This window comes from Phoca vitulina, unplaced genomic scaffold, assembly GCF_004348235.1.
Source record: "Phoca vitulina isolate PV1807 unplaced genomic scaffold, GSC_HSeal_1.0 scaffold3, whole genome shotgun sequence".
Classification (NCBI taxonomy): Eukaryota; Metazoa; Chordata; class Mammalia; order Carnivora; family Phocidae; genus Phoca; species Phoca vitulina.
Window position 1 is genome coordinate 82,333,590 of NW_022589706.1, and position 16,817 is coordinate 82,350,406.

Below are 16,817 nucleotides of genomic sequence, written 5' to 3' on the forward strand. Positions count from 1 at the left end.
ATTTTAGGACCTCAAAAAATATAAAATAAATATTTTGAGGCCAACTAGTGACCTACACAGAACTCATCTGCATAGTAAATATTGTGATAGCAAATCCCATGGAAAACTTCCATTTAGGTTGTGCGGCCTCAGGCTTCAAATATGAATAGTCAGTTTGTGCCTCAGACATATGATCGACATGTTGCCAAAACCTGGGCACTTGACAAAGTTTTGTCCATTTCCTTTGTGTCCCTCAGTGCAGCACAAATGTAGATCAAGTTTCTATTATCAGCTTTTCCTCAATGTACTGCTGCGTGTGTAAAGAATAAATGTATTTACCAATCTAATCCTACCGAACATGGGAAATGCCAAAGCTTCAACAAATAACAATCTATTAGCGTTGATTCTGTATCTTGGACACCTTAAAAATTTTTGAAATCTGTGAAATTCTGCTCTGTACTATTCACAATTAATTGGGATAGTTTGGAAAATAAAATATATTCAGGGTAGGAATCACATACAATCAAGAAAAGGTGCAATGCCATTCCTTTAGAATGTGAATGGACTGTTTTTGTCTTATACAAAAACATTCTTGGGAATTACCGGTGAAAATAAATTTTTGAGAAATGTAACTAAACAGTTTAAAGCAAAACAACTTTGGTTTTTCCTAAAGGTGTTCATGAAAAGACTTGCAATTATTTTGAAATTATTTGGAAAATACTGACTGCTTTTTTTCTTATCTACCAAGGCCTTTCATTGAACCGTAGAAGTAGTGTTCCAAACCAAAAGGTGATTCTGTGTTGCAAATTATCTATGTTCCATGCTTTCATTTCCTATTTAACAACTCTTTGCATGTGAAAGCCTATTGTATGCCAAGGGACTATTTTGCTAAACAATAACCTTGAACTAGAAATATGGCTTTTAGGTTATTTCTATAGGCAATCACCAATCTGAAGGACACCGATCCTCCAGCACAACCTAAACTCTTGGAAAGTCACATGGTATTCGTCAGTAAGTTTCACTGTGTGCTTTTTTTTTTTTTTCAGTAATAGCATTTTCACAAATGTGTACATTATTTACATAAACAAGTTGCATCACGGGAATGCATCGGTTACACATTTGTTACCTCTTTCTAATCTGCTTACTCTCTTTTCCTTTTTCTCTCTCTGTGATCTCTATATTCGTATCACATTCTTTATGTTAACCATTCTTCTGAGATCCAAATCCTATTTTCCACCATGCTATAATGCATTAAATACACAGATTCACAGTCTGCTAGTGATGATTTTCCTCAGAGGTGATCATATCTTCTGACACACGTGGAGTCTGGCTTTGGAGGAATAGGTGGCATCCTTCCATACTTTACACGACAGGCCCTTCGCGCAGTCACACCGCTGGAAAATTTCCAGCCCATGAGAGCCCTTCTTGCGCTGTTTGGTACAGACTTCCCCCTGATGGAGCACTGGTTTGCAGATTTTGGTCCAGAAGTGGCGAGCGCAGCAAAACCCTTCGATGCAGTCTGATGATCGTAGGCAGGGGTCTCCTTCATGCCCTACAGAGATGATGACCAAAAGATATTACCATGACACTATAGGAAAAAAATCCTACTTTGCAATCAGAAGCACATACAATATTTTTATTTATACTGTCTTCCATGGAATTATCATTTATGATGGCAAGTCTTGGATTCCTATCGATCGGCTCTCCCTCTAATCATGTCAAGCCATTATTGTCTATTTTGATTATTTGCTGTCTGAATATCAAGCTTCATGAATAGCGAGGACTGTGCTTCATCTTCTCTTTACTTCGGCATGGTCTGCTCTTAGATCTTTCTCCGATCATTTTTTTTTAACGAGGTGAGTGAAAAATAAGCAAAGATAGAGAATTGCTTTCAAAGTAATTAATTTGATACCTTCTTGGGAGGTATAAATAAACTCTGATTCAAAGAGAAAGCTGAAATTCTCAGGGACTCCTAAAACCCCGCCTCAGTGTCTAGCCAGGAAAACAGAAACTTAAGACAGAAGATGTTTAATGCAGAGAACTAGGCACGCAGGTGGCGGCAGGACTAAGAAGGCCCAGAGGATGGTATAGCAACGGAGCAGGAAGCCGCTACCACATTTAGGCTGAAGGATCCAGCGGAGAAGGTCATGTCAGAATCTGGGGCCAGGAATCGCTAGCTGGGACTGGAATCCCAAAGGCCCCCCTGACAGGGAGCCTAGGATGTGCAGTCTCTAAAGAGCTGTGATTCAGAGCAGAGTAGAGAAAGGGCAGACAGCCCCAGGGTCAACAAAGAACCCATCATTAAAAACATGTGGAAGAACAGATCTGGATATTTAATTCAGGAAAAATGACTAAATCAGCAGAAGAGCAAACACACATCACAGCTGGGTTGATGTGTCACCTATATAAAGAAGGGGTCAAAAAACTTCTCTGTATTTTTGCCAGATTGTAAATATTTAGGCCTGTTAGGCCATATGATCTGTCACTCCTCAATTCTGCTGTCACAAAAGCAGACATAAGTAATGCCTAAATGAATAGGCAAGTCTGTGTTCCAGTAAAACATTATTTTACAAAAACAGGCAGTGGGACAGATTTGGCGCACAGGCTATAACGTGCCAATCCCGGTCTAAAGGATTGTCTGTCAGCCCAGATATAACCAATCCCACTGTGTGATATGGTCACGACCCACTAGGAGTTCTTCCTAGTTGCCATCAGAAAATTGTACATAAAACTATATAAAAATATTAGTAAACTTGAAACTGTATGGTGACATAGCTATCTATTGGAATAAGGAAGGATACTCATGTAATGACAAATGCATGTGAATTTGGTGGAATAGAAATAGGAGATGGGGTAAAGACATAGGTCTTCAGGGAGCATAGACAGGGGATAATTAAAGAGGAATTGTTCATCTTTTTAACGCTATCCATGTCAACATTAATATTCCAGGTCTGACTAATAGGTCAGTTATTCTATAGGATACTAGCTCTGCAGAACATGAAAATGTGGGGAAAAGTTTTGTGGTCAAGAAATATGGGGACATACAGTATTTAAAAAACTGAACCAGTTTTCCTCACTGCTGGGCTTCTCAGAGCCCTCAATATCCCAATTGTATAAAGTTCCCAAACTGGGAGATGCATTATGACAAAACTTTTAAACACGGCACACTTTCATTCACAGACTGTCTTAAAAGAGTATTGCTCCACAGAACACACTTGAGAGAAGCCTCCTTTAAAGATGGACATGTTTCATGCCCTTAACATTCTACTATTAGTAATAAATTTCAATAATTTCATGCTTTCAAAATTTACTGTTAGTGATTAGGCTTCCCAAATATTTTGATACAAGTAAGGGGATTTTATGACCATATATAATCCCACTAGAAACCAATTATTTTTGATAAGTTGGTCTATGAATAGTATATTATATGGTTGTTTAGTGAAATTAAATTTCTGCAAAGGTGAGAAAATGATTCAAAAGCTTAGTGATTTAATCATATGACTGCAAACATTTAAAGGCAGGACTGTTTAGAAAATGGAATGATTGATCAGGGGTGCGGCAATTCTCATAATATATATTTCCTAACAATTTAAGATCTCTTAGAAACCTCCAGCATCCTCAAAAGAATTAATAAATTCAGTTAAAATCTTGCCAACAAAATATCTTCCTTGTATTTTTTCTAAAACCAATGCAATGAATTATCAATATTTTAATTTTACTTCTCTTAAAACAAGAAAAAGTAAGCATAGAGCTACAGATCGCTTACCTTTTATATGTGACATCTTAGTGTGTGGTCTTCCTAGATTCTGCCATCCCAAGTCATGGTTTGAGTAATGACCATGGTTTCGATCCCTGTGTCGAGTGCCATCCAGAGCTGGGATGTGAGGGGTTAAGATGCTCTCAGTGACAGGGATGCAGATGCCTGGAGATGGCAAGTAAGTAGTTAGACTTATCCGATTCTATAAAGTGTGTATCCAAGTATTGTGCTGATGTGAGGAGTGTCGCTATCTCCTATCTATCTATCTATCTATCTATCTATCTATCTATCTATCTATTTATCTATCTATCATCTATCTACCTATTTATCTATCATCTATCTATCATCTATCTACCTATTTATCTATCATCTATCTATCATCTATCTATCCTCTGTTCATTCAGCCATTCATTTATTTACATAAACAATATTAAATCATATTATTTAATATTAAATAGAATTAGTTTGGCCTAAGTCAGTCTTCCTTAATTTGAATCTCATCTCAAGACCAAGTGTCCATGGGCAAAAATAGGAATAAAAACATTTCATTAAGTTGTGAATACGTGTGTTTAGAGTAGTGACTTAGTAAGTATTAATATTAGCTATTCCTACTTTTAAAATGCCTGGCCAGACATCCATCTTCAGGATCCAGGTTCCTTTGTTCAATCAACAATATCACCCTAGTCTACATTGTAAACATCTCTAACGGTATGAGGTCTTCTTCCCTTCACCTGTCCCAGGTACTTCCAATAGGACTCTGCCCAGAGGTCAGGAGCATGTATATGGAGAGGAGTCTGATTATCTTGGTTTATATGACTAGGTTTATGTTTCAGATCACCTTCTGTAATTATTTAATGGTTTTATCCTATGTTGTCTGTGGTTCTTCATTTCATCATTAATGCTGAATTGTATGCCTAGAAGTTCACTGACATTGGGTGAAGTCATGCTTATGGAAAGGCTGGGGAATAGACCCACGTGTCTCCATTTGGAGGAGCCAATCCCTCCCTCACTATGAGTGTGGTGCGTTGGGTAGGGGGGGGCTTTAAAAGAAGACACCCTGAATATAAGAGCCGAGGTATGAAACTGGAAGAGGGACACACAACTGTATTGCTCAATCGCACCAGGTTCTTTGTTAGGTCTTTTGCACGTATTCACTTATGTGTTTATAGCTATTCACGTACAACACTTTGGCATGGCAAATCCTGGATTGCCATAGAATATAAAATCTAGAAATATGGATCAGAGCCCAGGAAAACTAGGATTTGGGAGGTAATCCAAGTAATTGTACACATATCTAAACCGTGATCCAATCCCTGCCAGTTTTGAAAGGCTCCTTGCATTTCAGGGGTCTGGCTAAGGGGAATGTAGTTGAATTTGCTAGACACGCCTCCTACAGAAAGAGGAAGAGGCCCGTCGACACTGAACTAGATCTTTACCATTATTGCAGCGGGTACCGGGACAACACATGCCATCTCTGTGGCAGCGCTTCTTTTTCCTTCGACACACCATGCAGGCCGAGGATCCCTGGTGGGGACTGTGGCAATATCTCCCAATTTCACATTCCTTATCACTGCTACAAGGGTAGGCCTGTCAGAAAGTGCGACAACAACACCAAACGCAAAGTAGATTAGATTCCGTCACACCTATCAAAGTTACTGCAGCAAATCATGATGGGAAATAAATCACAGCAGGTTTCTCGTCAAAGGAAATAGGCCATTGAAATCACGTTCTGAGCACAGATCCTACAGAGCGACACTTCCTTCATCGAGGATCCTCTAACTACTGATTGTTGACGGGGGCAAAGATAAAGTTGATGCTATTCCTATATTTTTGTTGACACGACTTTGGAGCTGGGATTTTACATTTTGTGTGGATCAGCAGAGCTTTTAAGAGTACCTTTGGGGGTTCAGAAATTGTTGTGTCTGTTATGTTGCCACTGATTTATGGTGTAAATGAAACAGTGAGCCTCACTACTCCATTTTTCATCCACTGAACTGGATGAGGGGAAGTTTAAATGAAACAACAAAGGGCTGTGTTAGAAGCTAGAACACATCTCCTGCCCAGTTAGGGGACAAATACATTCAGAGGGACTCCCCACAAATCCTGCCCGTGAGGAGCACGGCAGAGAACCACTTCCGGAACCATTTGAGGTAACAGGCTGTTTGGCACAAAGAAATCAAGGAGCAGGGTCCTCATTCCAAACGCGGGTGATGAGCAGCAGTGGGGTTCTAAGCGGTCAGAGAAATGCTCAACTCCAATGACATCGTGTTCTTGAGAAATAAAAAGGCGGGCTCTTTACATACAAAAACAGCCGTATGGGCTCTGGCGCCTTCAGCTTATACAGACAGGACCTGGTGCCTCTATTTCTCACCACGTGAGGCTACTTAAGCCATGCCCTAGATTATCTCCCAAAATAAAAATACATTCTCCAGTTATGTACTCCTTGCCTCTTGGAAGTTTTCAGGACACTTAAAACGTCCCTGTTTGCAGAGGCAGAGTTGAGAAACTGAGCTGCCACGCCACACATCAAACTTCCTCATATTTTGAAGCATGTTGACAGGGAGACTTATTTATAAGTTGTTTTTCTTTTCTTTTTGTAGCTCTTTCCTGTTTTCAGAATAATGCATGGGTTGTTTTTTTTTTTTTTTTTTAATTGAAAAATACAAAAAGTAAAAAGAAGCTATGTAGCTGTTTTTAAGCACGCATACAGGGTATGAATGTAAACCTATGGGCTAAAGTTTTTGTGACTCTCAAATAATTAGGGGGATTTGAGTTCTTTGCTTATGAAATGAGGTTTGGTGACCTCGGTCTGCGCTCACCGTCTATTTCTTTTCCCCTTCTTTCTCCCTCTCCTACACCCTCTTTCCTCCTCCCCCTTCTGCTGTGTGTGGCTACCCTCAGTGTCCCCGTGCTGTCTGTTCAGATCTGATCTTCTTCAGTCTGACAGAGGAAATAAATGTTAAGCTGACATGTGAGGCTGAAAACTCTACATGTTCTATGGGGGGAAAAATACACTTTCAGCATCATTACAATAGAAAAATCATGAATTTTGAGTTGCAAGTGCTTTTGAAGGATTGCATAGTGGCCATGTTTGATGCCTACATTATAATCGGAGCCAGATAGAGCTATAAAATGAATTTGCATATTATTGTCCCTTTCTGGATCTCCATCATTTGGCTTAATGGAGAATCTGAATGAGGTTAAATTCAGAGTATTAGGCCATTTTTCAAGAATCCAAGACTGATGAAAACAAAACAAATGTAATTTCCCGCCTTGCCACACTCTTTCCCCCAAGCACTTTACTCCCTTCATATTTAAACCCATTAATTTTAAGTGAAATACAATTCACATGTTTCTGATTCATTTACATTTATTTCATCAAATTGTTTTGCAAGAAACATTTGATGTCTTACAAGTTTTTTTTCTTCCTCAAAAATAGGACATGTTCTTTCAATGGAAATACACATGTGCTACCTAAAACATCATGTGCAATTTGCAACACAAACAACAAATCTTCAAGGGATTCTGAATATAGAATAATACTTGATTCCATTCCTAAAAAAACACACACACACACACACACACAATAGTCTATAAGGTAAAAAACAAGTTGATTGCTAAAAGTAGCAGTTGGTTTTGCAGAAAATTGTGGAAGACACATCATTAACTTCCCATTCTCAGTTTGTGGGAAATGGGAAATGCTTGAAATGGAAAATATTTGACGCATGGGGCTCCTGGGTGGCTCAGTTCATTGAGCATCTGACTCTTGGTTTCAGCTTAGGTCATGATCTCAGGGTCATGAGATCAAGCCCCACTATGTGCTCCACACTCAGCACGGAGTCTGCTTGAGATTCTCTGCCTCTCCCTCTTCCTCTGCCCCTCCCCCCACTTGCACACACTCTCTCTCTAAAATAAATAAATAAAATCTTTTTTTTAAGAAAGAAAATATCTGATGCAGATGATATTGCAAAAAGTACTATGTTTAGTAGCCCTTTATTTGAATAGGATCACAGTAAAATTCTCACGAGTTTTTCAGAGGAAAGCTCAGTTGGTCTAAGAAATAAAATATATTAGAGGACATGCAGTTTTATTATGCTATTTTTGTAGTTTTATTTAAAGCCAATTTAAATAGAAATGACACAGGCAGAAAAAATATGCAGAATTTTTTGTAATGAAAGATTATTGTTAATGTGATCTTGCACTTGAAATGCAATCCCAGAACATAACATTAAAAGCAATTCTTTGACAATTAAAATAAAATTTTAATAATTGAAATGCAAGGTTATATTATATAGCTTCTAGTATGCTTATGAAACTCCTTGCTCCAATAAACAACCTTTAAGTATGAATAAAATCAAAAAGTGATAGGACAAATTGATGGAAGCAAGTTTTAGGGAAAGCGAAGAAGACGGGAGCATGCCTTACCTTCTGAAATCAATGTCTCCCAGCCCAGATCTACTCAGCCATATAGTTTCCTTTGGCATAACCATTAGCAACAAAACACAGAACATGAGAAAATATGGATCTGAACCATTAATAGCAATTCTCATATTTTCAGCCTAATACATTATTTTTCAATAAAGAGCTTGAAATAAGACATTTTCATCTCAAGGATGAGGGCTCTGCAGCTTGCTACTGTTTCTTCCCACATTTCCCCTTTAAAATGTCTGGAAATTCTATTGTAGTAGGCAAAGAGAGGAAGGGTGGAAGAATGGGAGGGAGGGAGGTGGGGAGGGAGGGAAAGAGAAAGAGAGAAAGGAGAGGGAAGCACATGGTTAAAGTAGTTTTGGAGGATCCTGAAGAAGGGATGATCATGGCATTAATAAGCCACTGTAGGGAATTATATACATTGATAAAAGTGCCATTCAGAAACTTTCCCATAGAAAAATCTTTATTTTCCACTTACTTTGGCCTCAAAAGCCTGTTGCTGTTCCCGTCTGATGACGGTTTTATGGCAAACAAAAAATGAATTTGAGTATCTTAGTCTAACTTTCTATTTAACAAAAACAATAATATGCTTCCCTGTTACTTATTTGTAGAAATTAATAAGAAGACCGATTTTTTTTAGCTGCTATGGAAATTATTAATAGTGAATTGGCATGGTTCTTCATTGACTTGTCTAGGTAAACAGTCTGAGGAACAGTGACATTTGGCTGCATAAGCATCCAGGAATACTTGCCTTCATGCAAAATCATTCATGACTTAGCCTCAGTCACAGTTAGGAGATGGATTCATTTGAGACACCTAATAATAGCAGATGATGGGCCATGAATTAAGAATATATGAGAGCTGTCCATGATCAGGCCAAAAAACAAAGAAGTTTTGCCCAACCCCCTTTCTAGGCTAAAAATAGTTTCTGTAAATAGCAGCACTAGTTATCATTACAACCACGACAGGAACTAAAAACGAGTGAACGCATTGGACACAGCTTGAAAATAAAGTCCATCAAAAATGAGCATTTCTTTTTAGTATAGAGGATTTTTTTTACATCTATATACTCTGTGCTAATTTGGAATCATTACTTAAAATTTTAGCAATGAAATAAAGAGAGGTTAAGTAACTTCTGCAGATAAGTCCTATGTGCTCAGTAGCAGAGAATTTGGGGATTCAGGGTCCTGCCCTAGCTTTCAGGCCTCCCTGCAAGGTATGATGACTAAGAGCATTAACTAGTGACAGTTTGTTGTACACATAGATAAGGAGTTTTCAGTGCTGACCTGTGTGCCGAATTTAGAGATTAGAAAAATAAACTTGGCCACTTCACTCTCTAGAGGCCTCCAAATACCAACAGCATGTCCTGGTGCAGCTGTTGGAAAGACAGAATACTGGCGGACAACATGGGCAATCCTGTAAACAACATTTTCTCATTTCATTCCTTGACAACAGTTTTAGGTCCATTTAAACTCAATGTAATCAGAGTTACAAGCAAAAGCCCATCATGCAGTGATAATTAAATAATATTCTAATGAATGAAATAAAATGAAATGTTACTCCATCTTATTTGAACTAATTGAGCCTTTTTTTTTTTTCAATTATTCTCAAAACTGCAGGGAGAAAAAGACCTGCTAATTCAAGATTAAGATTCAAGGTGGAATTTATTCTTATTTTTCAGGGCTGCCCATCCCTTAAAAGACACAAACGTGATAATGACAGAATCAGACCCCTAAGAATAATGACATAGAAAAAAGTGTTTTAGGCATCTCAGCAGCACCAGCTATTGAACAAACCTTTGGCCACAACTGAAACCTTAGTGTAACTCCTGAGTTTTCAAAATAATGACATTGTTCCTGTTTAATGATGGGGAGAAAAAAAAAAAGAAGAGAGAAACATCACATAGTGTTCATGTGGGCTGGCCACCCATCCGGATTCTTGCAAGACCGTCCTAGTTTTGTTGTTGTTGTTTTAATCGGGACAATCCTTTGTCCCCGCAAGCATTGTTTGTAACAATCGGAAGTTTTCTGGAGCCAGAAAAACATCATCAGCTGGGCAGGCAGAAGAAAGCCTGCAGGGGGACGACCCAGCTGTGGGAATAAAAAACATTTGGGGTGAGTGGATAGAAGGAGGTAGCAACAAAGGGCTGGGGACTAGAACGTCTAGAATGTCTGGGGTCTCAAAGACAACATAGCAGGAGGTTGGCAATTACATTTGGGAAATTGTTGCCATCACACTGGCTCCCCCTAGGTCCTTAAAGAAAAGACTAATTTCCCTTGCTCTGACGTTCCATCTGATAGTTCTCTGTTTCAGTGTATCTGCAAGGTATGCTATCCTTTAAGGTGGTAATTGCAAAGTCCAACCTTAAGACTGCAACTTCAGGAGGTACAGGGACATAGAACTCAATCTGGCTAATGTGTGGCCGTACACTGCCTGCCAAAGGCTGTGCCATTGGATCTTTCCTTTGTCCACAATTACCTCTAGGGGATAAGGGTGTATCTTTGAGGATTCCTGAACATAAGGCCAGGAGGACTGAGCTACATTAAATTGGAGGGGAGAAGTTCATGGTGTTCTGGCTGTTTGCCACAAGTTCATGAAGGCAGCTGTTTGGGTATTCATTCAATATCCAATCATTGTTTATTCAGCATTTATTTACTGAACACCAGCTACAATCCAGACACAACCTGTTCTGTGATCTACAAATGTTTTCCCTGCACCATCCCTAAAATAATTTTGAAAAGTATATATCCTCTCACACATCCGACATGTAAAATCTTTCAGCATAAGTTTAGTTTGTTTTATGAATATGGCATATAATGTTTATAAGATGAAATTCACAGTAATTTGACATGATTCAATAAAATAGCTTTTACCTACCTGATTGATCAATGCATACTGATCCTAAAATAAGTCACAACATGGTCATGGATATTTTTCTTTGAGAAAATTAGTTTTAGAAAATGTCCAGTTAAATTTTAAAATATACAAGTCATCACAACTATTTTAGATGTTCTGTATCCAGAATTTTCCAGCCAGCGCCAAGCTTCACTTTTAAAGAATTAATGACAAGACAAGGAAAGATGTGTTTAGGATGCCCTAATCAACTGTTAAGAACGTCTTTGTTAAAACCAATACTCCAAATTTTACTTTAGTCTGTCATCCATAAAAGGTTTTATTCTGCTGGTTAATGCAGTATATCAAGATTTGGAATGCATGACGATGTTGCCTTTCTTTCCACATAAAATGGCAAAAGACTTACTGTAAACACAGGCACATTCCCAGACAATTTTAAGAAAAAAAAAATCATGGGAGTTAAGGATATGGAAATTGATGCCCTGAAAACAATTCATGCTGTGCACACCGTGGAAAACCTTTGAGTACCTTTTCCACATATTCATTTTAGGGCTGGGGTTGTTAGATATTTGGTTTTTGACACAGAAGTTCAGAGCTGAGAGAATTCTGCTAATGCTGCCTGGATCATAAGTTAGGAAAGATGGATCTCTGCCAGTGGTCTCTTAACTTCCCCAGTGTATTCAGAGAGCCTCACTGAAATCCTAAGAAACAATAATTGTATGAAATCAAGGCAAGGTTCTCCCTAACTTGGGTTGCTCCACCCTGTTCTCTGTTATCTCATTAACCAGAAAGGGGATTCCAGGGAATTCTCTACTTTGAACACAGAACGCATTCTCAGCAGTAACATGTACATTGCTGCTTTGATCATGGGGCAAATGGGCAAAGCTAACCCTTTCCATACAGTCTCAGCACCTAGAGAAATCGACACCTTGTAGTTTACCTGATTTTTTTTTCATGTTTTTGACCCATTTTCCCCTTATGTGGAATAGATAGGACAAAAACACTTCTGTTCCATGCTCAAAAAGCAGCATCTCCAGACTGTTTTTGCAGCAATGGTTGGAGACCTTTATACTCCATATATAATTATAAAGCCCTTTATAATTTGGCAATTGGTGGAGTATAATTGTTCTAAACAAAACAGAGGAAGAAACCACACAATTTCAAGTTTTCTTCCAAATCCTGGATCAAATGTTTACAATATAAAATTTTCAATGTAGCCTTACACATTTTCCTGACCTCATGACCTTCAGAAAGGTAACATGGTAGGAAGAATTTTGGAGTCATACTGCAGTTTGAATTATGCCTCCACAATTAATTCATTGTTGTAAGTTACTTAACAGAGTCTCAGTTTCCTCCTTAATAAGATGGATAGCATTCCTACTTTCAGCAGCATTTCCCTGCTTACCTAATCTTTAAAATCTCACAGGATTTCTTTAAAAACTACTTACTCACAGACTCCTTCTCACAGAGACTCTAATTTTGTAGAACTGGATATGGTCCTGGAGTCTGTATTATTAATAAATAATATTGGTGATCATAGATAAGGTAAGATAGGGAAACACTGCTCTATAGAATTGTTGCAAAGATTGATGCCTCTCGTATATATATCATACAGAAAATATCTGGTCCATATGAGATATGGACCCAATATTATCTCTCAGATAGACACGGGTCTAAGTGGGAAATTGGTTCCCTGACACATGAGTCTAAGTAAGAGATTCACTGACAACTATTTCCAGACAGGTTCATCTTTACTCCTACTACCTAGCCACTGTGCTTAGCGATAGGCTTGAGAATTTCTGAAAGTATATGAAAAAATAAAGTAACGCATAACAAACACACCAGTGTACTTTGGGAGGAATACAGTGCAGACTCAGAGCTGTCAACACACCCATTGTGGCTGGATTGTTCCATACCCTCATGTGGTGTACACCTGTGTCTTGTTGGCAATATACAGCTTTGCAGTTTTCTTTGCATCGTGTATCCTGGGGTCTTTACAAAAGAAGTAGCTTTCCTCCCCATATCAAGTATGATAAATAGATGATGTGTGTTTTTATTATTTCCTATTTCTTATAGAGCATCAAATTCCCTTTCCAGTGAAAAATCACATTCAAAATTCAAATATTGATGTCCAGGTAGATATGAAATCTTAAGATACTTTCAAATCGCTGTTTATGAAAGACCTTCCTTATGATTACAGAATAGGTCAGTGTTGGTAACTATTTCTGAGCCCAAGTGTAAGCACTTGTGAATTTTAAGTGTTACATGAGTTTGAGCCATTTTTCACTTGTAATATCATGGTTTATAGGTTTATAAATGAAGATAAAAAAAATCCAGTGACGATATAGGTTAATGTGTGTGTTAATATACATACGTTTGTGTGTGTGTGTGTGCATAAGTTATCCAATGTATTATTTCAGGAGGTACACTTAAGAAATATGGAGCAGAATTTACCTATGAAAAGGTAGGACAGAGTTATTGGGAACTGAGAAAAGAGGAAAATTTTAGTTTCCATGTAAAGTCCTTTAAATATTTTCTAATTTGCACTAGGTGTGTGTATTATCTATTAAAATTAATACAATATTTAAAAGAACTAACCTTCTGATATTCAAGGTGAAATTTCTTATTCCTTGCTAATTTATGCTTCATAGCTTTGTATTAGGAAGGCTTGAAAGAACTTGGGTTTCAAGTTTCCAAGAACGTGAAAGAACCAGGACTTCTTGCAAGAGTATCAAGAATCCAGACTGAAGTTTCTTAATTAAAAATTTTCTGTTTTGTTTCATTGATGTCACCTTATTAGCAGAATCAGATTATTAATACATTTAAATTATATATAAACAATCCATTGTTCCAACAATTACTTAATTGAAGCAATGTTTATTTTCTTATTCATTTAGTATAGACCATGCAAACTTTACACTTCTCCAATCTCATTTAATTCTCTTCCATCTCCTCTAGGAATTAGGCTAGACTAATAATCACATGGCCACTTGCCACATTCTATTCTGATTTTGAGGAAACAGTTGATAGAAGCCAATAAAATTGAAAAATTCATTCTTTTATGGTTGGGAAGATGGAAAAATCACAGCAATATATATATAATCTTCAATATTCGTTTGCAGTGAAAAGACTCAATTTCTATTTAAGAACTACTTTAAGCTCTGTATAAATACTGCTTGAAAATATAAAATGTTACCATTCAAATTTAGAGTCATAAACAAGATGGCAGGCAGCGTTTTATCCCTCCAGGTGTGCTGGGAGGAGAAGCAATGACTTGAGAAGAAGCATGGCCCAACGTGATTCCTCAGGCGGTTGGAGCAAGAGGTTTACTTAATCATGATAGACACAAAGATTGACTTGACTAAAAAGCTTTTGATTAAAAAAGTAGGATGCAGGGGCGCCTGGGTGGCTCAGTTGTTTAAGTGTCTGCCTTCGGCTCAGGTCATGATCCCAGGGTCCTGGAATCACCCCTCATCAGGCTCCTTGCTCAGCTGGGAATCTGCTTCTCCCACTCCCTCTCCCTCTGCCCCTCCCCCAACTCATTTGCCCACACACACGCGCGCTCTCTCTCTCACAAATAAATGAATAAAATCTTTAAAAAAAAAAAAAAACTATTGAAAAAGGAGAAAAAAAGGAGGATGCAGAGGTGGTTCACAATTTTAACAAGAATCCTGCCTAAATAACTCATCTATTTCTGCCTCTGCCATTTGGAAGAAAATAAATAGTAAGTGTGTGAAGACTCTTGAACTGAAATCATTAGGACATGACACACTACTGACATATGGAGGGACTAAATTGCAAGTTACGTGTGCAGCAGGATGAAGGACTTTAACTCCTGAGCTTTGGATAAGCCAACTTGTCTTTTACTAAGAGAAAGGAATGGAAGTCATTTAATCCATTATTTTGCCATCCCAGTTCTTTCCCATTTCCCAGCTTGAGTCCTTCTCTAGCTATCTCCAGCTAATATTTATATAACCTATAGAACAGGTTAAGAATCTGTGCTCCATGCCCAGTCTTCATTTTTATTTTTATAGAATGTTCAGTTGATGGGACAGGTCTCACATAGATATTCACATGAGAAGCACTGAAAATAGACTCGTATCATCATTTCTAGGTTCCAAAGTTCAGGGCAAACTGTGTTAGAGAGAGTTGGAACAAGTCTCAGAGTCTCTAACGTAACAGAAGGGTTAAAGCATCTGGGTAGAATAGCTGCCTGACTTCCTGATGGATGAAATTACAAAAGCTAAGGCTACTCATTTATTTCAGACATTTGCAAGATGATTGGGTTCAAAAGCCCCAGCTTGGAGAGTATTTTTATTTTTAGGGTCTAATAATAGCAATTATGTGACCACATGTTGTTTATTAAAATAAAATGCTTTTCCAAAAAACAATCGATATCTCAAGACACACGTGGTCTTACTTACCAGCCTTCTACACCCATGAACCAATTTAAATTCTTATTGTGTGGAAGAAGGAAGAGAAGTTCAGCACACAAGGACAAAGGAACTTACTCAAGCAAACAGCGTGGCATAAAGACATCACTCATTGGTTTATAATCTACTTCTATCAAAAAATTCTATTTAAATGCTTTGTTACAAGATTGGAAAGGGAGGAAGTTATAAGCCAGATGACAGATTCTTTGGTTTGTGTGACCCTAGTGTTCAAATATCAGCCTCAGAAATGTGGTACATCTTGTGATGACATACTCAATGTGTTAGTAATCCCAAAGAAAACACATTGAAGACGTTGGTCCCCCACGCCACCCACATCCCATACATCTGCTTTGGTGTGGTGACCAGCACATTCTCCATAGTGCAAGGGAGGTCAGATGATTTGTAACTAGATGAAAAAAATGAAATCCTGTCTCCAGGCTTAAGTCACTTCCCCTCCATCCCTCGGTCCTTCCAGCCTGTGCAAAAAGTATGCTCCTCTGTATCTCTGTTGCTTCCTTTATTGGCCCTTGTTCATTACTAAGAATCCCCAGATGTACTGGCATTGGACTCTTTTTAACACCTCTGTGTCTGGCTCACATTCCACACTTTGTAGAAAATATGGGGCTTTAAAATGTGAGACAGGGGAGGGAGGGTGGGAAAGAGAAGTGGAGCGCAACTAGGAAAGGGAGGACCACCCTCACACACACTTGCCCCGGGGACCGGGGTAGAGCCTCAGCACAACCCCAGTGCTGTTGGCTAGTCAGAAGTCTGGGTGAACAAACGGAATAGAACTCGTTAGCCAAATGGCTAATAGAGTTTTTATACAACTTTGCTAGGGTTGATCTGTGATCCTATACTTTTTTCAAATATTTTTTCCCTCTCGTGCAATGCTAAAATGTTTCCAGAACTATGTTTGGAATGCTATCTGAAATCTGTCCTGTTTGTTTGGACTGAAGGAGGCCGCCGTGCACATGCCAGCTCTATGGGGCCATTGCACACCCGTTAGCCGCACTCCCTCAGGACCAGGCACTTGTACACATTTTTCTTCTGCCAAGAATACCTTTCCTCCATTTACTTCATCATCGGAATAAATCCAACTCACCGTTCAGAGACTATTTCAAGTAACTTTACTTTTGGGAAATCTTCTGGGCTGGCTCCTCACTTCCAGCTGATTTGGATGTTCCATTTCACCTGTTAATACCTCAGGCTCATCTGTACCATGATATAGATCATGCTCTGTTACATTCTTCCTCTGCCTTCTTTATACTCTTTGATTACAGAAATCATCTTTCACCTCTGTATCCCCAGTGGTCACCTCATGCCTGGAACAACAGCATTCTGTATTTTGTCCAGTAATGAATTAATGA

The 16,817-nt window shown here is 38.4% G+C and overlaps 1 protein-coding gene across 1 annotated transcript in view; it reads right to left on the reverse strand.

The window, feature by feature from the left end:
• Nucleotides 1-1,008: 1,008 nt before the first annotated feature.
• DKK2 (dickkopf WNT signaling pathway inhibitor 2) overlaps nucleotides 1,009-16,817 on the reverse strand; it is a 95,099-nt gene continuing 79,290 nt past the window's right edge. The window contains exons 2-4 of the mRNA XM_032400962.1: nucleotides 5,173-5,323; nucleotides 3,746-3,901; nucleotides 1,009-1,531 (exon numbers count right to left, since the gene is read on the reverse strand). Coding sequence (XP_032256853.1) covers nucleotides 1,281-1,531; nucleotides 3,746-3,901; nucleotides 5,173-5,323 — 558 coding nt within the window. The 3' untranslated portion in view covers nucleotides 1,009-1,280. The remainder of the gene's footprint in view (nucleotides 1,532-3,745; nucleotides 3,902-5,172; nucleotides 5,324-16,817) is intronic.